At 33.8% G+C, this 23247-nt stretch overlaps 1 protein-coding gene across 2 annotated transcripts in view; it reads right to left on the minus strand.

Moving 5' to 3' along the window:
• Window positions 1–796: 796 nt before the first annotated feature.
• The window catches only part of HYCC1 (hyccin PI4KA lipid kinase complex subunit 1), a gene marked incomplete at both ends in the record, with an annotated part of 31574 nt that continues 9123 nt past the window's right edge, over window positions 797–23247 (minus strand). Inside the window, 8 exons of one of the 2 annotated variants that reach the window (XM_084229381.1) lie at window positions 797–1371; window positions 8084–8243; window positions 8761–8848; window positions 12225–12341; window positions 18510–18605; window positions 19572–19687; window positions 20184–20264; window positions 21126–21305. In XM_084229381.1, the coding sequence (XP_084085507.1) occupies window positions 797–1371; window positions 8084–8243; window positions 8761–8848; window positions 12225–12341; window positions 18510–18605; window positions 19572–19687; window positions 20184–20264; window positions 21126–21305 (1413 nt within the window). Of the gene's footprint in view, window positions 1372–2180; window positions 2450–8083; window positions 8244–8760; window positions 8849–12224; window positions 12342–18509; window positions 18606–19571; window positions 19688–20183; window positions 20265–21125; window positions 21306–23247 lie in introns of those variants that run through there. The other variant, XM_084229382.1, reaches the window with a different exon arrangement.

A 23247-nucleotide genomic window follows, 5' to 3' on the forward strand; every position in this document is an offset into this window, starting at 1 on the left:
AACTGTATGGCCTACTATATCTTAGGAAGTGAAAGAATTTTTACTTGCTAAATCCAGATCAAACACTTTGAAACAACAAACCTACTTGCAGTTTTTGATTTTTGATATAAAAATGTTCCAAAGTTAACATCCTCTACCCATCCCCTGAAATCATCAAACAGTCTAGCTACTGAGTTAACAGGCATTTTCCAGCACCTTATATACACTGTTTTAATCTTAAAGATGATCCGGCTACAAACATTATTAACAAGCACTTTTCATACACATCATTTTTGTTTTTTCTGCTAGCCTGTTTTTCAGACTGACTTGCTGAACAGCCAGCTTAGAATTCCTGGAATTGTACCTCTGCCTCATCCTTTAAAAAACAGTTCCCATACATGGAGATTCCCTTTTACAGATTCCCTGCTGTAGGGCAAACCTACAGCTACCAAAATGGGAGTTATTAAACACACACACACACACACACACAAACCCACCTCACAACCTCACATGAGATGTGACCAGTCTGATCAGGGAACCTGCCAAAATGTATTTTCACTCTGACAATCTTAGGGCAACAGCAACAAATAAGAAAAAAAGACTCAAATCAAGGGAGAAAAAACAACCACGAAGTAACAAAACATTATGTCAACTAACTGCAACCTAGAGATTACTCCCTTCATAAAGTCAAGGTAGGCTTCAGAATTTAAGACACAGGGCTCCTGTCAGGAACAGGAATGCAAGACCCTGCACACTTTCATAAAGAAGCAAAGTCGTACTCCCGGATTCACCAGTTAGGTGAGAGAACTATTACAAATTAATCTGTGGACAGGGTAATGCTAATACTAGGAGGTCTCTGCTGACCTGATTGATGCTTCATTGGAAGTTCAGTCCTTTCAGAAACATAAATAAGCTTTTCTTCTTGGAGACTACAAGCGGAAAACCTGTTGGCATCTGTCCCAGTCCCACAGCCAATAGCAGGTGATGGGTTATGTGGGACTGTGACACCACTGACTTGTTCAAAGGATTTACTAAATACGGTTGCAGCGGTCTTAGCCAAACCATGGCTACTAGGCTTAGGAAGGGACTGGCTGGTTGTTAATGTAAGTCTCTTCAAAGAGAGAAGCTCAAGATTCTCACTTTGGGCTCTTTGGGTTTGTTTTCGACCAAAATGATCTTTGCAAAATTCCCCTGAAGTTTCTTTTTCTTTTCCTCCAATTTTGCTTCCTCCTGAACGTCTCTGAGTCTTTCCTACACTTGTCTTGTTACTAGAATTGTGACTACTGTTTGATAAACCAGACTGGCTAGTACTAGACGCGGCCCTGGAATAAAATCCCTCGTCAACTTCAGATATCTCCATCAGTTCTTCTTGACCTGTTAATTCTGCATTTCCTAAACAAAGAAATAACAAAGATGAATTAACATTATTTTAAGCAATTTTTTAGTGATTAATACCAAATCAGTTATACTTTAAGCAAATTAAACTTTAGCATAATTACATAAAGCAACAGATTACAGACCAAAATCAAAGTATAAATCAAAACATTCTAAAAATGCAAAAATAGTTCACTATAATTAAATAGCATTAATTTTGAGTAAATTAAACAAAAAGCATGCCAACCACATCCCACTGTGTTTTTAGAAAGAGATCTCTACTATTCATGCAAAAGATCAGAAACAATTAGGAAAAGTACCACACAGTTAAACTAGGGATAACCTCTCCCCTAGTATAGCAAGCCAGTACAAAATCAAAACTCTTACCAAGGAACTTTAAAAAAAATAGCCACTAAAATACTTTAAAGGTTTTTAGAAGTTTGCATTTTACATTGTAGATTATTCTACTAAAATAAAAAATATATAGCTTGCAAGTTCAAACTTTTTATTCATATACATTAACCTTCATATCAAAGAAGACAAAAATACAGAAATGAAAAAATATATATTTGAGTTCCACGCATAAGCAGAAATTATTTTGGAAGTAATTTTCTGCCTCAGTTTTCATAACAATTTACTCAAAGACAATATAGGTATGACCATTCCAAAGAGCATTAAGAATCATCGAGAAATTCTGGTGCATAATTCATGCATTTTGATTATTAGATAACATGCAAAATTTTTGTGACTGTGTAACTGTTGCTTAAAACATGCAGCAGTGTCCCTTTGCCAGGAGATACCTTGGAGTGCGACTATATAGTGCTCTGCTAAAACTGCACTCTGCCAGGTGAGTTTATTCCATCCTCCATCATTTTTCTTACAGATTTTTGCCTCCTGATCTCTGGCAAGACTTTGCTCTCAGTTCTAGGATCTGTGGCTGTTTCCTGCACACCCTGTATATGCTGAGCATCAATATCGCCTAGTGTTCTGCCTTTTTCCCCATTCCCGGTTCTTTCTCCGGCCACATTTGTGACACTAATCTCAGGAATGACAAGGATGCCCAATTCAGTAGTATCATTATTGTTGTCAGGTTGCTCTAGAATTGAAGATGATAAGACAAAATGATGGCTGAAAACAAAACAAAATAAAAATGCAAAACAAGAAAAACAAAAGACCCAAACAAAAATTGGATGACTGGATGTTATGAATTAAGCCAAATATTTGCACTGTAAAAAGTTCCAAATTTACAATACTCTTACAGCTCTGGGAGACAACAGGGTCATATTTTAATTTTAAATGACAATGAAAAAACTCACAAAGCATCAATTCATGTTCTGCATTTCTTCACATACATTTTGACATGGACGATGAGGCAGAAATTTTTTACAAAACAAAATAAAATCTCCTTTATTTTTAAGATAAGACTGTGACCATCTAAACTTATGTCAAGTCTTAGCCAAATGACCAAGGAAGTACAGCCAAAACTCTAGCTCTTAGCAATATGTGGAACCAAGTCACTTAGAAATTCCCCTGTACACACTTAAAATTGCATTTTTTTTAAATTAGATTACACTGAGAAAGACTCACTAAGTCATGATACTGGAAAAATGCTTATTCATTTATGATATCAAAGTTAGTAATACTACAGATGTTTTTGTCTCACACATCAATTGTCTATTAGTAAATATTAATATAGCTGTGATATAATTAAGTAGTCTATTTTCTGTCAGATTCATACTTATTCCACAAATACAGGCTGGCTTGTAACAGTTCATTACCACACTAGAGCAAAACAGGTTTGGAAAAACAAGTTGGCTCTTGGTTCCTTATTCTGAAAATTATATTGTAAAAGAAATGAAGGAATTAAATTCCTTAGGAGTTAATACTTATAGACATTTTATTCTGACTTAAATCACAAAGCATGGCTTATTTAAAACTGTCAAGAAAATATCTGTAATGGGAAAAATAACATGAATATATTATGATTCAGTAACGAAACAAACAGCTCAAAACAACATAAGACTCTAAAAATAGTACATACTCAAAATATATAGACCACATACTTACAAATGTTTCTCATAACAGGATTATCTGACTTTCCCTAATAATTCTAAAAACCATGAAACAATAAAGGTAATAAAAGATTGGGGCCAGAGCCTCAAATTTTCCTGTGAATCCCAAACTTTGCGACACTTGGTAAAACCACGGTTTCTTTAAGAACTACTGATGAGTGACTCTAACCCTAGACAATCTGATTTAATTAGTATGAGATCTGATCGGGCATTGGGATTTTTTTTAAGTTCTCAGGTGACTAATGTGCAGCAAATATGGAAATCACTACTTTATTCTAATTATTTCAGATTTTAAAAACGGGGAACAAAAGTTATTATGAATGCCTTAGCTACCCCTTACCCTGCAGCAATATTAGTTCTGGAGATCCTCAAAGCCTTGTGTTGCCCTGGGCTCATGGACCAATGTGTTGGTATAATCACTTCCCATTTACTTAGTACTTCATGAATTTTTGACTGAAAGTTCTCTAAATGATTTTTTTTTTGCTAGCTAGAACAAGGCAGGTAGTATCACACTGCCATTTGTGGCTGCACCCTGATAATGGTTTCATGAGACTAAAACATTCCAGTCATGCTGTTGCCCATGGCTGACAGCTGTCTTCAAAGCCAGGACAAGTAAAATCTTACTGAGGTAAATGCCAGAGGCCACTGCAACTAAGAGTAAAACCACCAAAGCACTGCTGAGTGACAACCAAGACTTGTCTGTTTACAGTGCAGAGCAGTTCTCACAAAAAAATCTTTTAAAGGGACCATCAGTCCAAAAAAATTAAAAGAGAGAGAGAAAGATAACAAAGGCAATGAATATTAAAATTTAAGTTTTAGTAGATACACATAGAGATGGCTAACAATAAAAAACAATACTACTTATATTAACAGGCACAAAATAATTTTGTGAAAGCATTCACATGTTATTCAATTATATCTCAAAACAGCATTTGGTGAGTTTCTTCTGAAGTAGGCAATTTGATTTTCATTTATAGAAAAGGAAACTAAAGTTCAGAAAGAGCTACCCAGCTATTCAGTGGAGGATCAGAATGATACAATCTTTTGGCTTCAAATGTCCATTCTAATTATAAATCTTTATCTCCAACTCATGAAAGTCAATTAGATTTAAATATCCTCTGATAACCTCTAATGGAGTTTAACTTGTTTACTGAAAATTTAGAATTTTGCAAGAAAAATGAAAAATAGACTAAAAGGATATAAAGCAACACCGGGAAAATGAATTGCTAATCTTATTTACTGGGACAGTGGTACAAATCCATAATCCAAGAAACAATGGTATTCATTTTCTTAATTATGAAATTAAATGGTAACTACACAAATGAGATCATGACTCTTTGATAATTATATTATCACTCATAAATGGTTAAAATGGCAGATCTCAAAAAACTGCTTATTTAAGTAGATCCATCAAAAGCATGTAATTCTGGACAGAGCTAGAAAGAACAGAAACAATTCTCAGGAAAACTACACAATAGAGATAATTTTGTAACCCAAACAAACATCTGTTACATGATCTCATGTTTTATCATCTTTCCAACTTCTTCCCTTGTATAATTCTGAGACCCAATCCACCGACAGACACATTCATACTGATCTTTCTGCTCCTTAGGTCTGGAATGCTCTTGCCCACAAACTACATGGTTCACCACCTTACTTCTTTCTTACATGTCAATATTCTCCATATTTCATATACCTTCTTCTCTATTTTTTTCTTAGCACTTAATTACTCTTTAGCCTAAAATTATTTATTTATCTGTCTATTGGATTTAAGTTCCAAGAAGGAGGGATTTTTGTCTGGTCACTACTATATATCTAGTACCTGGGAAAGTAGATGGTATATAGCATTTTTGCAAACAATAAATATTTGTTTAATGAGTTGAATGAATCTCTTATTATGAGATGAAATTATTATAATAAATAAAGGTGAAAAGACATGCAAAAGACATAAGAAAGGTAAGCTGAGAATGTCTTACTTGACTTAATAAGAGGAAAAAATAATATACAGTTTATGCTAGTAAGAATTATTAGATGGCAGAAAAAAAACAGAAATGGGTTCTCTTTTTGGAAAAGTGAAATAGTACTTAAATGTAGGTTTGTAGAAATTTTTAGTAATATCCAAAAGATTTTTTTAATCTATAGCTTTCTTATGTTTGTCAGAGAATAATATAAATAGCTAAGAAAGAAGTTAATTTCCTTTTTATAAATCCCTTTTAAAATATATATTAGAAGATGCTTTAAGGGAATATAAGTACATTAGAAAATGTTTAAAAGCTCAGAACTTAAAAATCTATGCAAAAAGTGTCAGGTTGTTCTATAACTATAAAACAATACTTACATTTGACTTCAAATAATTCAAAAAGTTCACAAAAAAAGATCCAAAGGGAAACTTCTCAGAATATTTTATTTTTATAACCACTATTAATAGATAACCTCCTCTCCATATACAGAAATGAAGAGAGTTAAAAAATACTTTTAATAGACATTTCCAAACTGGCTCTCAAAGGCACTCAAATAATTTCTCCCTAAAAATTCCTTCTGGCTTAATGGGAAAAAAAGTGAAACAAATTGTAAATATTAAAAATGATCATGTTAAGTAGTGATTTTTCTCAAATGTAATTTTATTATCCTAAATATCTAATCCATTATAACATGCATGAAACTCTTTATCCTAACTTTTGCTCTTATATTTTAGAGTTGACCTATACAAATAGTGATAATTTTAAGAAAAAAACAACTTATTAGTTCATAGGATTTATACCACTCTATACACAGACTACTTTATGAGTTTAAAGGATTCTCATTATAACACAAAGCACTTACAAAATTATTGGCAAAAATAATAACATAAGATGAAGCTTTAAAAAATAATCTTAAATATCTACATCATAAAATATCTGATATTATGAAAAGTATTTTAGAGTAAACCTCAAAAGAAAATTCTTTACAACTATAAGGCATAAATATTTTAAATGTCATAGAATACCTGAATAACTTCATACCCTTTAATCTAGACATTTTATGTTTATAATTCATTTTATTCACTGGAAGAAAAATATCTATATTGATTAAGCTATTCATTGCAGTGTTATCTATAATAGCAAAAAATTAGAAACAAATTATCATAGTCAGGAAATGGTTAAGTAAATAATGGAATATCAACTAAGTGTGGTATTATGTAGCCATTAAAATAACTGGAATTATAGAAGAACTTGGAAATATATTCAACAAAGTTAAGTGAATAAAGGCAAAATAGTGAAAAAAAGTAAAGTGCAAATATGAAAAATACATACACACATGGAAAAAACCTATAAAACAATAACTCTTTAAATACTGGGAACATAAGTGAGCATATGTCCTACCCAGTTTACTATCATTTGTTATACTGTTTTTCAATAAAACAAGAAAAGAAGATACAAGTTGCTCACACTTTACCATATTCAATTAAATGACTTTCTACTTTTAATCTAGCCCCATTCAATAATGTCATTTTCATTGAAGAAACTGAAGCATGTTTAGATTCTGACTGTATGTTTTAAATAGTAGCATAATTTGCACAAATGGTGAACATACTGCCTCTTTTACATATTCATAAAAAATTATAAAAGTTGTCACACTACTTTAAAAATGAAAATGATCACTGGTTTAGCTGGAAGTTTTCATCATTGTTCTTTTTTGACATGCTAGCTACTATCTTCCCTGAATAGGAAAACTAGCAACTGTTCTCATCATCGACCTTCAGTTTCACCAGGTATAACTTTGTTCTTTCTTCATTTTTGAATTTCCTCTATAGAGACCACAGAGAAAACTAGAACCAAATATATCAAAAGGAACTACTATTTTCACTTCAGTTTTATAGAAAGAATGAACAATGACATTTGTTTTACCCCTAACATATTTGGTTGGGTAAAAAAGTGACTCCTGCTTCCCATTCTAATGGTTACCTTTGAGGAAGGTGATAATCATTATCACCTTTTTTTTTTTTTTCCTTACACTGATTCTTGCCACTACAACCCTTCTAGGTAGGAGAAAAGTTACACAAAGAATCAAGAAATCAAATTAAAATATAATAAATTATACGAGAAAGGGAAAAACATTGAGAAGGCCACTGAAATTTTGCTTCCATTAAAACTGCTAAATAATAATATGAGGAAGTCAAGAAGGTATATGAAAACAAAGAACCTTGGAATAAAAATTAACTTCCAGAAAATGGAAACACCTAGAGTTGCATTAGTGCTTTGCCAGGAAGTCCTGAAGAATATGTTAAAGTCCTTATTAGTTGTTCTACTTCAATATGCTAGTTTACAACGAAAGAGTTAGTTGAAATCTGAAACATTAAGGAATATATGCTAATAATTGTGACTAGAAACCCAAAAAGTATGAATAATTTTAAAATGATCTTTCCTACGCTCCCCTCTATTGAAACAAAATTTACAAATCGTACAATTTTAAAATAAATTGTCGCTTAAATATAAGGGACACCACTTTCCTGCCTGTCATGATAAATAATAAATTGGGAGTTAAAGGAGATCCAAAGACTTTTTGATCCATGCCACATGATACTTTTTACTAAAATTGGAAATTATAGCACTGTAAATGTAGAGAAAAATGTGACAGAATCAGCAATCCTCCAATTTGAAGAGTTGTCTATTTCTTACCGTGTCTTTTCCACCTATGACCTCTTATTGACATACTGGTTACTGCATTTCTTGAAATTCTAGAGGCAGTTGGTGTGATTTCAACTTGAATGCACCTTGTACCCTCCTTACTAGATTTCATGGCACCATGAGGCAATGAAGCCTTTATTGCATTAGCAACCTAAAGAGAAAACATATAGCTTAAAACTGAAAATTAACAGACGTGCATACTCTTAGATAAAACAAGATGCTAATTTTAACAGGTTTTTTAAAAGATTACTTTCTCCAAGGCATTTCATAAGATAACACCTAAATTCTCTAGAATATGGAGTAAGAGCTCAGAAGGAAACTTACGTAATTAGTATAAAGTCATTGAGTTCCAAAATATTTTAAAAAGAATTCCAAAATATAAACTTATATTTCTAAATGCCTAGTGCTAATTAATAAATGCAGCTCCAGCATGGTATAAAGAACATACAAAAAGTTATGTTTTTCAGGTATCTGGAAGTTAAACTAATGAAATTTTCAAATTTTGTTATATATACCTTTTCTAGTGTCAAATTTCTAGTATAACAGAAGCATGAGTCACTGCATAGTAAAGACATACTAATGCACTATCAATGGCAACCTTTCAATTTCTATTTCTTAATTGAGAAATTTTAAATTACAAAATTTATACAAACAAATAAGGTACCTACCAGTAATGGCTCTGGATATAATTCTAGCTGAGCTCTATATATGATATCATCCAATGCTTTTTGAGCTAGATCCCATTCTCCATTATAACTGTAAAATTAAATGAGTTAAATGAAGAAAGCACAATTACTGCTAATTAATTCTATATAATTAAAATATAAAAAGAAACTGCTTATGATTAGTGAGGAAATTAACAGATCATTTTAGCACTTTGCTTAGCTTCCTCCTTTCTTAAAAACATATTTTTAAATCTTTGAATTCCTTTCAATTGTATCTGGAAGACTATTAATAGCAAAGAAATTTTATACATGTACATTTCTTCTCTAAAGAACATGTCTATTTATAGAACAAAAAAAAAGCTAAGGCAATCTCAAAGCACTTTACATTTTCAAGGAAAGCAGAGCATAGTAAATTATATACCTTCGAATACTGTACAGAACACTTTATGGTCAAATTACTCTTTAACTCCCACAGTTTTTAATGAGAATCTACAACTAGTATGGCTTGTGGCATCCTAAATTGTTACTTCTTTGTATTTTGACAGTTATTTAGAAGTACAAGGGATGTTTGTGGGAAATACCAGAGTGATACTGAGAGAAAAGGTGTGTGTGTGTATTAATTTACAAAGGTATGGTCAAACACTTCCTTAAAGTAAGCTAATGTTGAAAATGGACTGAGAAATAATGGCCTGATTATCTGCCAACAAAATAAAAAATGTGAATTACATCAAAATATCAAGTGAGCCCTCAAAACTGGAAAGAGCATTGTTCCTACCCGAAAAGCAAGATAGAACCATGTAATGTACAAAATCATGGCTTTTCACAAATTTAGCAGAAGCTGAGGTCCCAGAGCACCCAAACAGCCTGAAATCTAAGGTTAGACTAGTGCCTCTAAAGAGACAGTACATCATGCAAGGGTCCAAAAGAATTCAGCTAAATGTTCTAATAAATTGCTAAAATGCAAACAGAGGGCTAATAATACCGTGCAGCATCACTGCGAGCAGATACAAACAGAGCTTGCAACCACTTACAAGTTCCTCTCCACAAACCTCCTTTGGCACCCACAAGAAAACTGGGGCCAAGGCAGGGGAACAGAAAAAGCTCCTCTTGTGAGGGCAGGCCTTTTAAATAAGAGTGGCCACTTGTGCAGAAAAGGCAAGAAGATCCAGCCAGACCCTTTTCTCATGTGAAACAAAAAGTTTTAAAGCTTCTAAAGAAAGAGCAGCAAACCATTCACCTTGAGGGCAGAGGTGAAGACTGAGTGGACTATTACTGTGAGGAAAAGAAAAAAAATAAAATAAAAGACACTCTACCTATGGGAGACAATCAGGAATTATCCCATACAGAGTCTACTAGAGGTCTTTTACCTTGGAACAGGACCACTGAGAAACTCACATCTCCACCCTTGCCTTCACACACCCCTTCCCCCTGAGGCAGGGACTTAGCACCTGCTCAGAACTGAGGAGGCTAGGCCAGCACAACAGAGAACACCACTCTCCCTCCTTCCAGTGCCCCTCCCGGCTACTGGCTCAACCAAGCTAGTACACATCTAGAAACAAGCACTCTCCTGTAACAGGAGGGGTGACAACATGGAGAGACTCTGGGTGCAGAAACATTGGGAAAGCCAGAAACTGAGGATGGAGAAAGAATATTGAGAAAAACCCTCCAGCAATCTAGCTCTTACCCTAAGTGCCAGGTAATAGGAGAGGAATTTGAAGTATGTGGTGCCCTGAAAGTAACAACAGAAACAAAAAAAATCCAACAAGACCCCTAGAAGAAAAGAGGCAGGCTTATTTCCAGACATAAATAATAGTGACCGCAGTTGCGATTGATCAACCCATGAACAAAATACTGATCAATTAAATAGTTCAAGGTGTTCAAAATACAAAACCACCCACTGTCAAGAGGCAAAGAACAATACCAAATTCAGAATTTGTAGTTTACCAGGGAAATTAAAGAAACTGTGATATCATAATTACCAGGAAAATTAAAGGAATTGTGATTATCATATTAAAGGTTCTAGCAGAAAAGATGGGCAATGTGCAGGAAAGGTCAGAAATGAAACAGTAACAATGAAGAACCCCTTCAGCAGACTCACTGGTAGAGTCAATACAGTCCAGGAAAAACAAGGAAAAAATCAGTGAATGTGAAGATAGAATAACAGAAATTACTTAATCTGATCACAAAGCAAAAAAGGGAGAAAATAGGAGTTCTCCATCATGCTGGGTCTCTCCAATGTATATAGGAGGTAGACATGGTATTATTAAACTTTTCGGGCCTCCCTGGTGGCGCAGCGGGTTGAGCGCAGCGCTGTGAAGCTGTCCACAGCCTCTGCAGCACGGGTTCGATTCTTGGCCAGCCAGGGAGATTCCCACATGGCGCAGCAGACCTCTCCTGTCTCGCCCGCTGTTCCCCTCAGCAGTGCTTTTGGTCCATCTGCCTGTTCTGCTCCCCATTTTGTCTCTGGTGAATCCTCTCACCCTCCCATGCCTCTGGCCTATGCCCCAGCTCTTGTATAAATAAAAAATAAAAATCTAAAAAAAAAAAACCAAAAAACTTCTCTATGGCTTTTTTTCTCTGATGAGAGAGAGAGAGAGAGAGAGAGAGAGAGAGAGAGAGAGAGAAAATAAAATACATCATAGCATCCAAGAACTGTGGGACAATATTAATGGTCTAACATAGGGATCAATAAACCTTTTTTAAAGAGCCCAAAAATAAGTATTATAGACTTGTGGGTCATATTCTCTACCACAACTTCTCTATCATTGTGGCACAAAAGTAGTCATACACAATATGTAAACAAATGGATGCGACTATAGTTCAATAAAACTTTACCAAAATAGGCCACAAGCCAGATATGGCCTAAAGATCATAAATTCTGTCTTTAGTCAGGAAGTTCATTTATAATAAATTTTATAATAAACTTCCTGTCTTTAGTCAGGAAGTTCATTTATAATCATTTATATTCAGTATCAACTGAATATAATGCCGTGTAGTAAGAGAATTGAAAAGTAGTAGAAAAATACTAGTATCTGGCATTAAATAAAACCAAGTATCAATATTAGAAGTTAATACTTGACTCCTAATATATTGCTTCTTATCAAAAAGTCTCTAAGTTTTTTTAAGGGCAAAAATTTCTGGATATTGAAAAAAATTCATCGGGGTAAAAGTTATTTGGAAATTATGTTAAAAAAGAATAATGAAGAAAGTGACTTTGAGTATAACTGAATGTTACTTATTTTCATACTGTACTTGAATTAAAGAAAGAGGATGAAGTATTTCAGTTGGTTACAAATTCTTCTATTAAAAGTATAATTTAAATAAAACTATTATCAAAATTTTGATTCATACTTTTGCAAAAATATGATTGTTGATTTTTTCTGATGAGATTATAACACAGTAACAATAAAAACTGACTATCGTTTCCACAGACATCTAGGTTTACTTCATATATGAAATAAACTTACAAAGCAAAATAAATCCCCGTTAACATTTGCACCATGAATCCTGAAGAAACTGGAATCCTACTACTTATACCTTTGTATTTTCTTATATGCTGTCGAGGGTATCCACAAACACAGATCCTAGAAAGATGAAAATAAATATATTTGTAAAATTGGTAAAAATTTAAGTAGTTTTTTTTACTACCATGAGATACCATCTTACACCAGTGAGAATGGCACATATTAAAAAAACTAGCAACAACAAATGTTGGCGAGGGTGTGGAGAAAAAGGAACTCTCCTGCACTGCTGGTGGGAGTGCAAACTGGTCCAACCACTATGGAGAGCTGTGTGGAGATTTCTGGACCTACTAAACATAGAGCTTCCATATGATCCAGCAATTCCACTCCTAGGTATTAACCCAAAGGACACAGAAACATCAATTCCAAAGAACACCTGCACCCCTATGTTTATAGCAGCACTGTTTACAATAGCTAAGCTTTGGAAACAGCCCAAATGCCCAAAAATAGATGACTGGATCAAGAAGATGTAGTACATATACACCATGGAATATTACTCAGCATTCAAAAAAGACAAACACATGCAATTTGCAGCAACATGGATGGCACTGGAAGGGATCATGCTCAGCGAAATAAGCCAGAAAGAAAAAGAAAAATACTGGATGGTCTCACTCATAGCAGGAATCTAGAAAACTTAAATAAGGGACCAGGAAAATGAATAACTATAAGAAAGTGAAAATCAAAATCAATAAAAAACTATGAACCAGAGACACTTTTTGGGGGGTGGGGGGGGAGGGGAGGGATTGGGGTCAAAATGGGGGGGTTGCAATTGTATGGGGAATATAAAAATAAAATTTAAAAAACAAATAAATAAATAAATAAATCTTTTTCAAAAATTAAGTAGTTTTTTTAACATGTATAAGTCAACAAGGTACTTGTTCTTTTAACAAATCTAATATCTATATGAAACCAAGACTCTTTCCAAGTAGAACATTTGCTTGCAACATTTACTAGAAACATATAAAACTAGAGGTATATTATTATATAGCAAGTGAATCAGATTCTCAGTTTGGTTCACCAAATTTTGTCTCTGTCATGTGAAGACATAGTGAGAAGGCAGTTACCTACAAGCCTGGAAAATTGTTTTACCAGGAATCAAAAACTGTCAGCACCTTGACCTTCGATTTTCCAGCCTATAGAATTGTGAGAAACAAATGCATACTGGCTAAGTCAATTAATCTATGGTCTTTTATTATTGTAACCTCATCTGACTAAGACAGAAACTAAGACAAATTAGCTGTGCTTCAAATAAAACCAATTCAAATTTTGTTTGATGTTATAAAAAATGTACATCCAAACTAGAACAGAGATTCTTCTCTTATAACCTAAAGAAGCAAACTTAGAAAAAAATGTCTTACACTTTACAGCTTTATGATAGGGAATATCATAAAGCTAGCCTTCCTTGCATTATGATCATGCAGCTTGTTCTAGACAATGGTTTATTAATAGAAGCAGCTGCATGCTGGTTCCTTGGTTGCAAGACAGAAAGCAGATGTAATAACAGTGGTCTATACACGCAAGGGTCACTTTCTACGGAATGGCAGAAATCCAAGAAAGAAGGAGCCTGAAGACTTTAGAAACAGCCAATATACTCCCAGGCCATCAACCAACTTGGACAGAGTAAATAAACAAACATCCACTTGATTTGTAAGCATGACTTTTCTATGTTATTAGAGCCAAATCAATATTTAAACTGATACAGTATGCTCTTTTAATAATAGTACTCAAGATGGCCCCAGAGGGGTTTGTAGAAGCCACAGGCTGGCACAATCAGAGCGTTTTTGCTGGATTGTTTTTCACAGAGAAGCTGGGAGAGTTGTTTTTTCTTCTGAGTTCAGTAAAAGTAGACAGTGTAAACTTTCAGCTGCCTGTGGTCACTATTCTTACCACATGAAAGAAGTTTACCTTCAGAAAGAAAGTAAACACCAACCGATGAAGAATTGGGAGAGGATATCCTCATAACATTTGAGCCTCTGGATCTAACTGACCCTGAGATCAGTTCCACCCCTGTTTTCCCAATGTACCAAAAGCCACAAAGTTTTCTCTTTGGTATAATCTATTTTTACATAGTTATGAGTTAGTTGCAATACAAAGAGTTCTAACTTTGATAAGTTATCTATGGGATATAGTGATAGAGATGATTACTGCTCTGGATATACAAATTTAAAAATGAAGAGACAAGTATATTGTTCAGGAAAGCAACTTTTTCCATAGCTCTTTCAAAGACAACTTTGCCATAGTTTTAAGATGGTCAATCAACTTTTTTTTTATGAAAAAAAAAATATCTTAAATTATACTGAATACATGTAAAAATGATACTATTTAGGACATATTGAATTCAAACTATTTAAACTGACTTCATTTGCTTTTTCATATTTTTTAATGTAATGACTTAAGTATTTAAAATTTCTAAGAACTAAAGGGCAATTTTCTCAAATATCAAAATGCTTGAAAGAGTCAGTCAGGGGGATAAGATTCCAGATTCTCTCATTTTCTCTAATAGCTATCCATTTAAGAAATAAGCAATCAAGAGGGGTGAAGGGGAGGGGGAAGGCTAAAGACAAAGAGGGAAGGAAGCACAATGGGCTATAGGGTAGATTATGGGTGATCTGGTGAGGGTGCACTACAGTGGCTATAGCTGATGGCAGGATACAAATATTACCTCAATGAAAAGAATTAATGATTTTTTTAAAATAAGCAATCATCTACTAGAGGTTCAACTAGAATCTTTATACAGAAATGCAAAGGATTAGAGTTAAGGCATTGGCTACTGTAACAAATATTGCAGACTGGGTAGTTGATAAACACAGAAATTCATTTTGAGCAATTTTGAAGTCTGGAAGTCTGAGGTGAGGGCACCAGTGTAGCTGGATGAGGGCTCGCTTTAAGGCTATAGTTTTTTTCATTAAACATGGCAGAAAGGGTAAGGAAACTCTGTGGGGTCTCTTATATAAGAGCACTAATCCCATTCATGAGGGCTCTGCCCATGGTTCTAAGCATCTCCCAAAGACCTCACCTCCTAATACTGTCACACCAGTATTGATTTCAACATATAAATTTGGGGAGGGAAGACACAACCATTCAGACCACAGCAATTAGTTTTTTGTAACTACTAAAACTTTACTCAAACTTTGGAAATTGACAACAGAAATTCTGCATATATCAATGAAAGATTTTAAAAAGTAAAACTAATTATTTCCTTTAATCATAAAGTAGCAGAGTTCATCTATCATTCTATTTATTCAACAAATAGTTAAGTTTCTATTGTATGCCAGTTATTTCCGTAAACTCTACAGACCAATGAAGAGAACATCAAAGCTCTTGACCTCATGAAGTTCCTGCAGTTGAAAGACTACACCAAATGAACAAACAAGGTAATTATAGTGTTAGAAGTGCTAAAAGGAAGTAAACTGAAGTGGGAAGGCACTATTTTTTAAAAGACAGTTATGAAGGTCTTTCCCACAAGCTAACACTTGAGCTGAGACCCAATCTAATCTTGTTCAGCTGTATCATTAAACTGAGAATGATATCACTACCCTCATTTCTCCATTCCATTCTTTTAAAACTTAAAAATTCTGTGATTTACTCTTTAGTTCTTGATCTCTCTATTTAAGGATATTATTTTCTCATAGATTCTTCACTAAATTTAAATAAAATTCAGAGGGAAACAAAAACAATCATTAACATTACATGCTACATGAATACCTGACTCCTCTGTTCATCAGAAGAGTATCCTGGAAGTTATCTGATTTCCCTTTATAAATCCCACACAAAAGAGTAACTAAGGTAGCTGAGATGGCGTAACTCCAATTTTTGTATTAATTTACTCAACAGAAAATACGTATGTATTTCATAAACCACGTTGAAGCAAAAATCCTTTTAGAAGACATATTTTGTTGGTGTGTATATGGGAAAGCTCTGAGTATCAATTTTTAAGTGAGGAAACTCTTGCCATGATTCTGATTATCTGTTGAGAGACAGTGTCACATTCTTACACTGAAATGTAAACTCTTGGAATTGTTATCAATATATTCTAAGTTACAAGTCACACTAATCATTTTGTAATACTATCATCAGACCAGTGAGTAGAAATAGCCTGAAAAAGAGGATTATTCTTCTAGCTTTTCATTTGGGAAATATTAAAATTTGGTCTAGTTCTATTTCCTATGCACTTGGGTAAAAGAGAGGAATGTGAAATAAAACTCACCAATTTCAAAACCTCTTTCTTTTCTGCTCTGTTTTTTAAGTAGTGAGGAAGGTAGAAAAGTCAGGAGAGTAGAAAAGGGGGAAGTAAGGGAGGAAATAGAAAATGGAAGAATGCTACGTAGAAATAGCGCTAGAAATGAGCATTTTTCTGTTCTCAAACCCCTGCTCTTTAAAAATCCTAATAAAAGCTCCATCTTGTATCAGTTTCCTTCAGAGACTAGCACACACAAAAATAATGCTCACATAGTTGGAGAAAAGATTATTTTAATTGGGTTGCAGAAGAGTGACAAGATTTTGATAGGTAAAATGTTTACAAATAGAATAGTAAGCAATGAAAAGTCAACTGTGGGTTCTTTCAACAAGGGATAGCCTAGGATAAGATACACTCTAGACCTGCTGGTAAGATAATAGCACACAGGTAAGAAGAAAAAGCTGTTGTGCATCCATAGTGAACATGTATCTTCATCACTAGAGTACCGTATACAATAGCTACCATTTTGGGGTGATAACAATACACACGAACAAATAGATTGATCAAGAATTCATAGCAGTCCATATCCAAGTCAGATAGCTAGCTGAGTCACCAGGCGAACAAAATCAGGAGAGTCCCTTATACAATGGGAGAGAATTTAACTTACCATTTTAGTACAGTTTTAGCTTAAATATTTGCATTTCACTTCAAAACCAGATGATCAAAAAAAGAATGGGTACATTTGTCACTTAATCTACCACAGATAGTCCATGAAATCTTTCTGGTAAAGATATATATATATATATATATATATATATATATATATAGGCTTTACAGTATGGTTTAAGTTCCACAGGTAAAAACTGTTGCATCAATTTATTCCTTAAACAAAGTGTTTATTCTTACACTCATTATATAACGTCCACAACACGATGCAGATACCCCATCCACTCTAGATTGTTTTGAATTTTATAGATCCGTGAAATTCAAAACTTGGGGCATCTCTGCTTTAAAAGAATTAAAACAAGAAACATATTACAAAGATTTAGTAAGTGAAGGAGAAAGAAAATTGGTACCACCTTCCAAGGTCTAGGAAATGTAAGTAAGTATTTTCAAATACAGGAATCATCGGAAGACTCTCCACTTCTCTTCCTTTTTTCTCAAGCCCTTTGCCTTGCTATCTCCCTTCTCCCTCTAGTCCTGTGCAATTTTTTAATTTATTCAATATCAGTTTTTGCTGTTTTACTTTGCTTTGATTTGATTTCTAGTATTGCTCTTCTTCTGACTAAATTTCCCTGGTTGTATTTTCTGAATCAATACCCTAAATCTAAATTACTCTACAAGTTCTTTATTTCTATATTTTCCCTAATTTTACTTGAATTATCAAAAGCATTTTCTCTATGACTTTTTTTTTTCATTTTGCTTTTCTTTCTAAAGATAAAATATTCATATAGGAAATCTAGGGAATGACAGAACATCAACATGAGAAAATTTTAAATTAGTTATAAGTTCATCAATTAGAAATAAATACTGTTAATATTCTGATCATATCCAGCCAATGTTAGAATCATATCATATATACTATCATTAAATAGTCTTTAAAATCAGAATTTTTAAATGCTGCATAGCATACTAAAGGACTACCATAATTTAGTCAGTCCTTTGGCTCAATTTTTTTCAACAACAAAAGCTTAAAAACCATTATCTCTTACGATTTCTTGGTACCTAATTAGAGCACAGTAAAAGTAAATAATAAAAGGTAAAGAAAATATAAGCTAATCACATACTAAAAATTGAAATCATATAGTTCTATCCTTTTATATATATATTATGACCCTTTTCTAATTAAATAATCCACTGAATTATATTTAGCTTTACACTCTTTGTCATGTTTTTGTGGATATCATTTACAGGGAGCTTTCTAGGTATTGAGTAGGCTGAACTTAATATTAACTCATTTAATATTTTAAACAAATAATTAAACAAAACAAAAATAACTTAGGAATCCTAAGTTCATATGTTTCAATATTAAAAACATTTGAATTTTAATTTACCTTGAACAAATTTGACACAGCGATTGAAGAGAAACACTGGGCATATAGGTTAAGGCAGCATTGTAACACAACAAAAGGAATGTCAACACTTCAAACCTAAAGACAAACCAAAAGAATATTTATAAATCTTTAAAATTCTAATTAGTCAACCATAATTAAGCAGGCATTGAGGAGAGGTATTATGTTATGGAATAGACCTGTACAGTATAATCATACAATAACAAAACCAAACTAAAAAGAAAAAGTAACAGTCACAAAAATCATCTTTAAAATGCAATGATCAGGCCTCCCTGGTGGCACAGGGGTTAAAGTCTCAGTGTTATCAAGCTATCTAAAGCCCCTGCAGCAAGAGTTCAATCCCCAGCCAGGGAGCTAACCGAGGTGGTGCAGCAGTGTATTTCAGTAGATCAGCCTGTTTTGCTCCCCACTCTGTCTCTGGTGAATCCTCTCACCCCCTGCACCTTTGGCCTACACCCCAGTTCTTGTATGCATAAATAAAAATAAATCTTTAAAAAAAAAATTCAATGATCTACAGCAACATGGACGGAACGGAAAGGGATTATGCTTATGTAAAATAAGTCAACAGGAAAAAGAAAAGTATCTCATGGTTTCACTTATAGGAGGAACCTAGGGAAACCATACAAGGGATTAGAAAAAAAAAGACAAAACTAGCAGTCAAACTACAAATTGGAGATATTTATGAGGGGAGGGAGAGGGAACAAGAAAGAGATCAAAGTGAGAGACAAGAGCACAAGAGTCTATGGTAATGGTTCACAGGTGCCTAGGTGGTGGTAATTTTATGGGGGCAACACCTGAGAGGAGAAATCAAACATTGTACAAAAAAATTAATCATGTAAAATGATGTAAAAATATATAAATAAAAAAATTCAATGATCTAGATTACATCTGAAGCAAACAAAGTGACAAATTGAGATATGTTTTTCTCTTATATGAAATGACTCAATATTTTAAAAAATTCTTACACACAAGTCATTAAACATTATTTATAAATCTACTGAAATAATTTTGTTAACTCGGTGTGGTAAGATCTCTACAGTATACCTATTCTGTGCTGTCAGCATCTCTCTTTGGGGGTGAGGTCCACTGTACACGACCTTTGATAAACCATGCTGGGATAGTGCACTCTCCGTCAGAGCCATGGACCCAATGCTGGAAGGCTAAAGAAAAGACATTTAAATGAGGGAGGAAAGTCATTCTGTCAAAAATATAAAAATTAGAATGTATACATCACAAAGAATGAAGATCAAATGTCTTAAAAGTATTCAGACTGCTTACTAAATTTTCTATTTAAACAAAGAACAAGTTAACAAGTAACTAAAAACCATACCACAAATAGAAAAAAAAAAGTTTAACTTCAAAAGTTCTACTATGTTTATACATAATTGCCACGCACACAAAAATAGACTAGTTTTCTTCTGATTATATAAAAAAAGTATTTCAAAATGAATACCTTCAATAGATCTCTTATTACCAAATTTTAAAATTTAATGATTTTGATTTCTCATTTCATTTGGGGAATAGTAAATACTTTGTGTGGTATTTATACTTTTTAAGGTACAAAATAAACTGATTTATTTTGCCTCAATAACCAGACCCTAATTTATAGCAACTTCAGAACTTAGAACCAATAAACTTTGATAAAATGTTACTTACTTCATGATATACAGATGGTTTGGATAAAGATGGAATTGTAAAGCACAATACTTTGCTATGTCCCTGTTTGTCAACTATTTCCTACAAAAGTGAAAAAAGATCTTAAAATATTTCATTTTGTACACATAATTTAAAAGTTAACTTAAAATTATTAGTTTAAAAAGAACTAAGAAATGAATCTTAAACTCAACTAAAAATTTAAACTATGACTTTAAACTACCAACTATTAAATATTACTTTTAAAATATAAGTAACATATAGTTTTAAGGATGGCTGAAAAGTACCCAAGGATTATCATAATTTATTTACCCAATCCTTTGGCTCAATCTTTTTTAAACAAGGAAAGTTTAAAAACCAGCATCTTTTGTGTCTTAATAATCATTGATATTTCTCAGATTAATAAGTTATAATTTCAGTACTAATTAACACAGTTATAAAATACGTAAATAGAAGGCCTTTAAATTTCTTTTTATATTTTAAGAAGTACAAACATCAAGTATCTAGAATACCATACTAATTCATATAAACACTACTAATGCAAACTATGTATTAAAATCAGTGTTGTAAACTCCAAGATGGTTCAAATTTTATGGAATTACCAGTAAATTTTAAGCTAGTTATTTTCTCCTAAAATTTTAGTGAAGATGCTACATAGACAATGTTTTTAAATTTAAAACTTTAAAATTCAACACATTTTCAGATATCTCTATAAGAGAACTAAAATGTTATGATTTCCAGTCCAGTCAATTCAAAATGCACATTTACATAATTATATGTATACTTATATAGCCCTCAACCACCATAAAGTTATTTTTTGGAGAATGAGCTATGAGTAATTTGATGTATGAAAAACAAGTATTAGTTTTACTAAAATGAAAAATAGTTGCTATTACATATTTGTTTTTGCTGAAAAACATTTTGTTAACTACATAAAATACAAACCAAATTATAAACCCCTAGAAGAAGAGCTTCAATGCATCCACTGCTATGAACATTTCTGCTGGCTGAGACAGCAAGGTAGCACCAAATCAGTTCTGGGAGAAACTGCAGCGTAAATCGAAGTAACTGCTCCTCTCCACTGCGATAGAACTCAAAGAGCTGGTGACAGACAGGTTCTAGCAACTGAAAAAAAAAGACAAAATGTTAATTTAAGGACTAAAATGTTTTGAATGATATTGATACATGAAATACAAAAGGTCTTCCCTGATTGGTAATTACTAAAATAAATAAATGTTTCCATCTTATTAAAAACAAAACTATTCATGGGTAAGCAATGTAATACAACTTTCAACTCTGGTGGAAGGTCAGACAGTGCATAAGAAATGTATGTGAAAGCACTTTGAAAACTTTATAATATTCTTTAAATCTAAGGTAGTATTGTTATTAAATTGTATCTTTATAACTTCTTAAATTAACTAACTAGGTTGTAAGAAGTTTCTTCCTAAATATTCTTTTTTCCTGATAAAATATACCAAGTATTGGCTACAAGACTGCAGAAATTGAAATGGGAATCAATCCTAGGAGGTCGCTGTCATATCTTTCCCTCCTGATGTGATACACAGCATCTGACAGCCATAACTGGTGTGTGGGGTAGTTGAATAATTATTGAACCCCTAGATCTAGAACCCTATTATAACCATAGTTAATTGCCCATTGGTAATCTAAATATTGCTGTCATTTTGTTTTAAGCATGATTTGGAGTTATCTATAACTTTCTTCTCCCATCACACCCCCAACATTATCCAGTCAATAGAGTTGGCTTTATCTTTATAATGGGCATTTTTTAAAATCAGACAGGCAATAAAAGAGACTCTTAAAAGTATTATCTTAAAGCATACACAATGATCACAAGTCATAATCCCATGTCAAGAGAGTCACAGTCTACTGATTTTTCAAACCATCAAGGTATTATATTTTCAATTCATTCATTTCACTAACTTTGGCAAAAGATTTAAGTCAATGTATTAAACAGATAATTTACTAATAATTGTAATGAATATAACCTAATTTATAGCAGATGTTTTGATTTCAAATAAATTAAATATATAAAATAAACTGAGTATAATTCAAATCAGTATTATTTATAAGAGGTATAGAAAAAGTTATACTTCAGTGAACATTGAATAAGTCAGACTAATCTTTCTGATTGAAAAATTATCTAATTTCTGACATTAAGAAATACTTGTCTAGGGCCTCCCCGGTGGTGCAGCGGTTGAGCGCTGGGTTGCGAAGCTGCCCGCAGCCTTTGCAGTGCTGGTTCGATCCCTGGCTGCTCCCCAGCCACCAGAGGAGGGTCCCACATGGCGCGCTAGACCTCTCCTGCCGCCCGCTGCTCCCCTCAGCAGTGTACTTCGGTCCTTCTGCCTGCTCTACTCCCTGCTCTGGCTCTGGTGAATTCTCTCACCCTCCCGCGCTTCTGACTGTACCCAGTGCTTGTATAAATAAATAAATAAATCTTTAAAAAAAAAATTAAAAAAAAAAGAAAAGAAAGAAATACTTGTCTAGGGCCTCCCTGGTGGTGCAGCGGCTGAGTACTGGGTTGCGAAGCTGCCTGCAGCCTCTGCAGTGCCGGTGTAACAGGGTGGTCCCCAGGAAAGGGGGAGGTTCCAGGTTCCCTGCCCCACCCAAGGAAGGGTGGAGCTGAGCAGGAAGAGAAGCTGCAGAAGAGACTGAGGAAGGAAGGAAGCAGGATGGAGCCAGGAGACCTGGAGGAGGCGCATGGAGCCTAGAGACACGTGAAGAAACTGCGCTTGTCTTTTGGTCGTGGACTGGGTGACACAGATGTGGGTGAGACCCGTGGGGAGGTGACAATGGCAGCTTTTATCTTGATGTTGATTTTGCTCTTTTCCTTCTGGGCTTGTCTGATTGTTTCTGACCCTTTGCTGTGGGTCCCCACTGGAAGGTGTTTTAGACTCATGGCAGGCTTTGGGGCCTTGCTCTGGGCCAGTCCCATTTGGATGGACTTTTACCCACGAGGGGACGGGTAACTTTGGGTGCTTCACTTAGAAACTAGACTCTTTGCCTTACCTGTATTGTTTCCTAGTTTTATTAAAGTTCCTTCCCA

The sequence above is a fragment of the Talpa europaea genome, assembly GCF_964194135.1.
Source record: "Talpa europaea genome assembly, chromosome: 3".
Taxonomy (NCBI): Eukaryota; Metazoa; Chordata; class Mammalia; order Eulipotyphla; family Talpidae; genus Talpa; species Talpa europaea.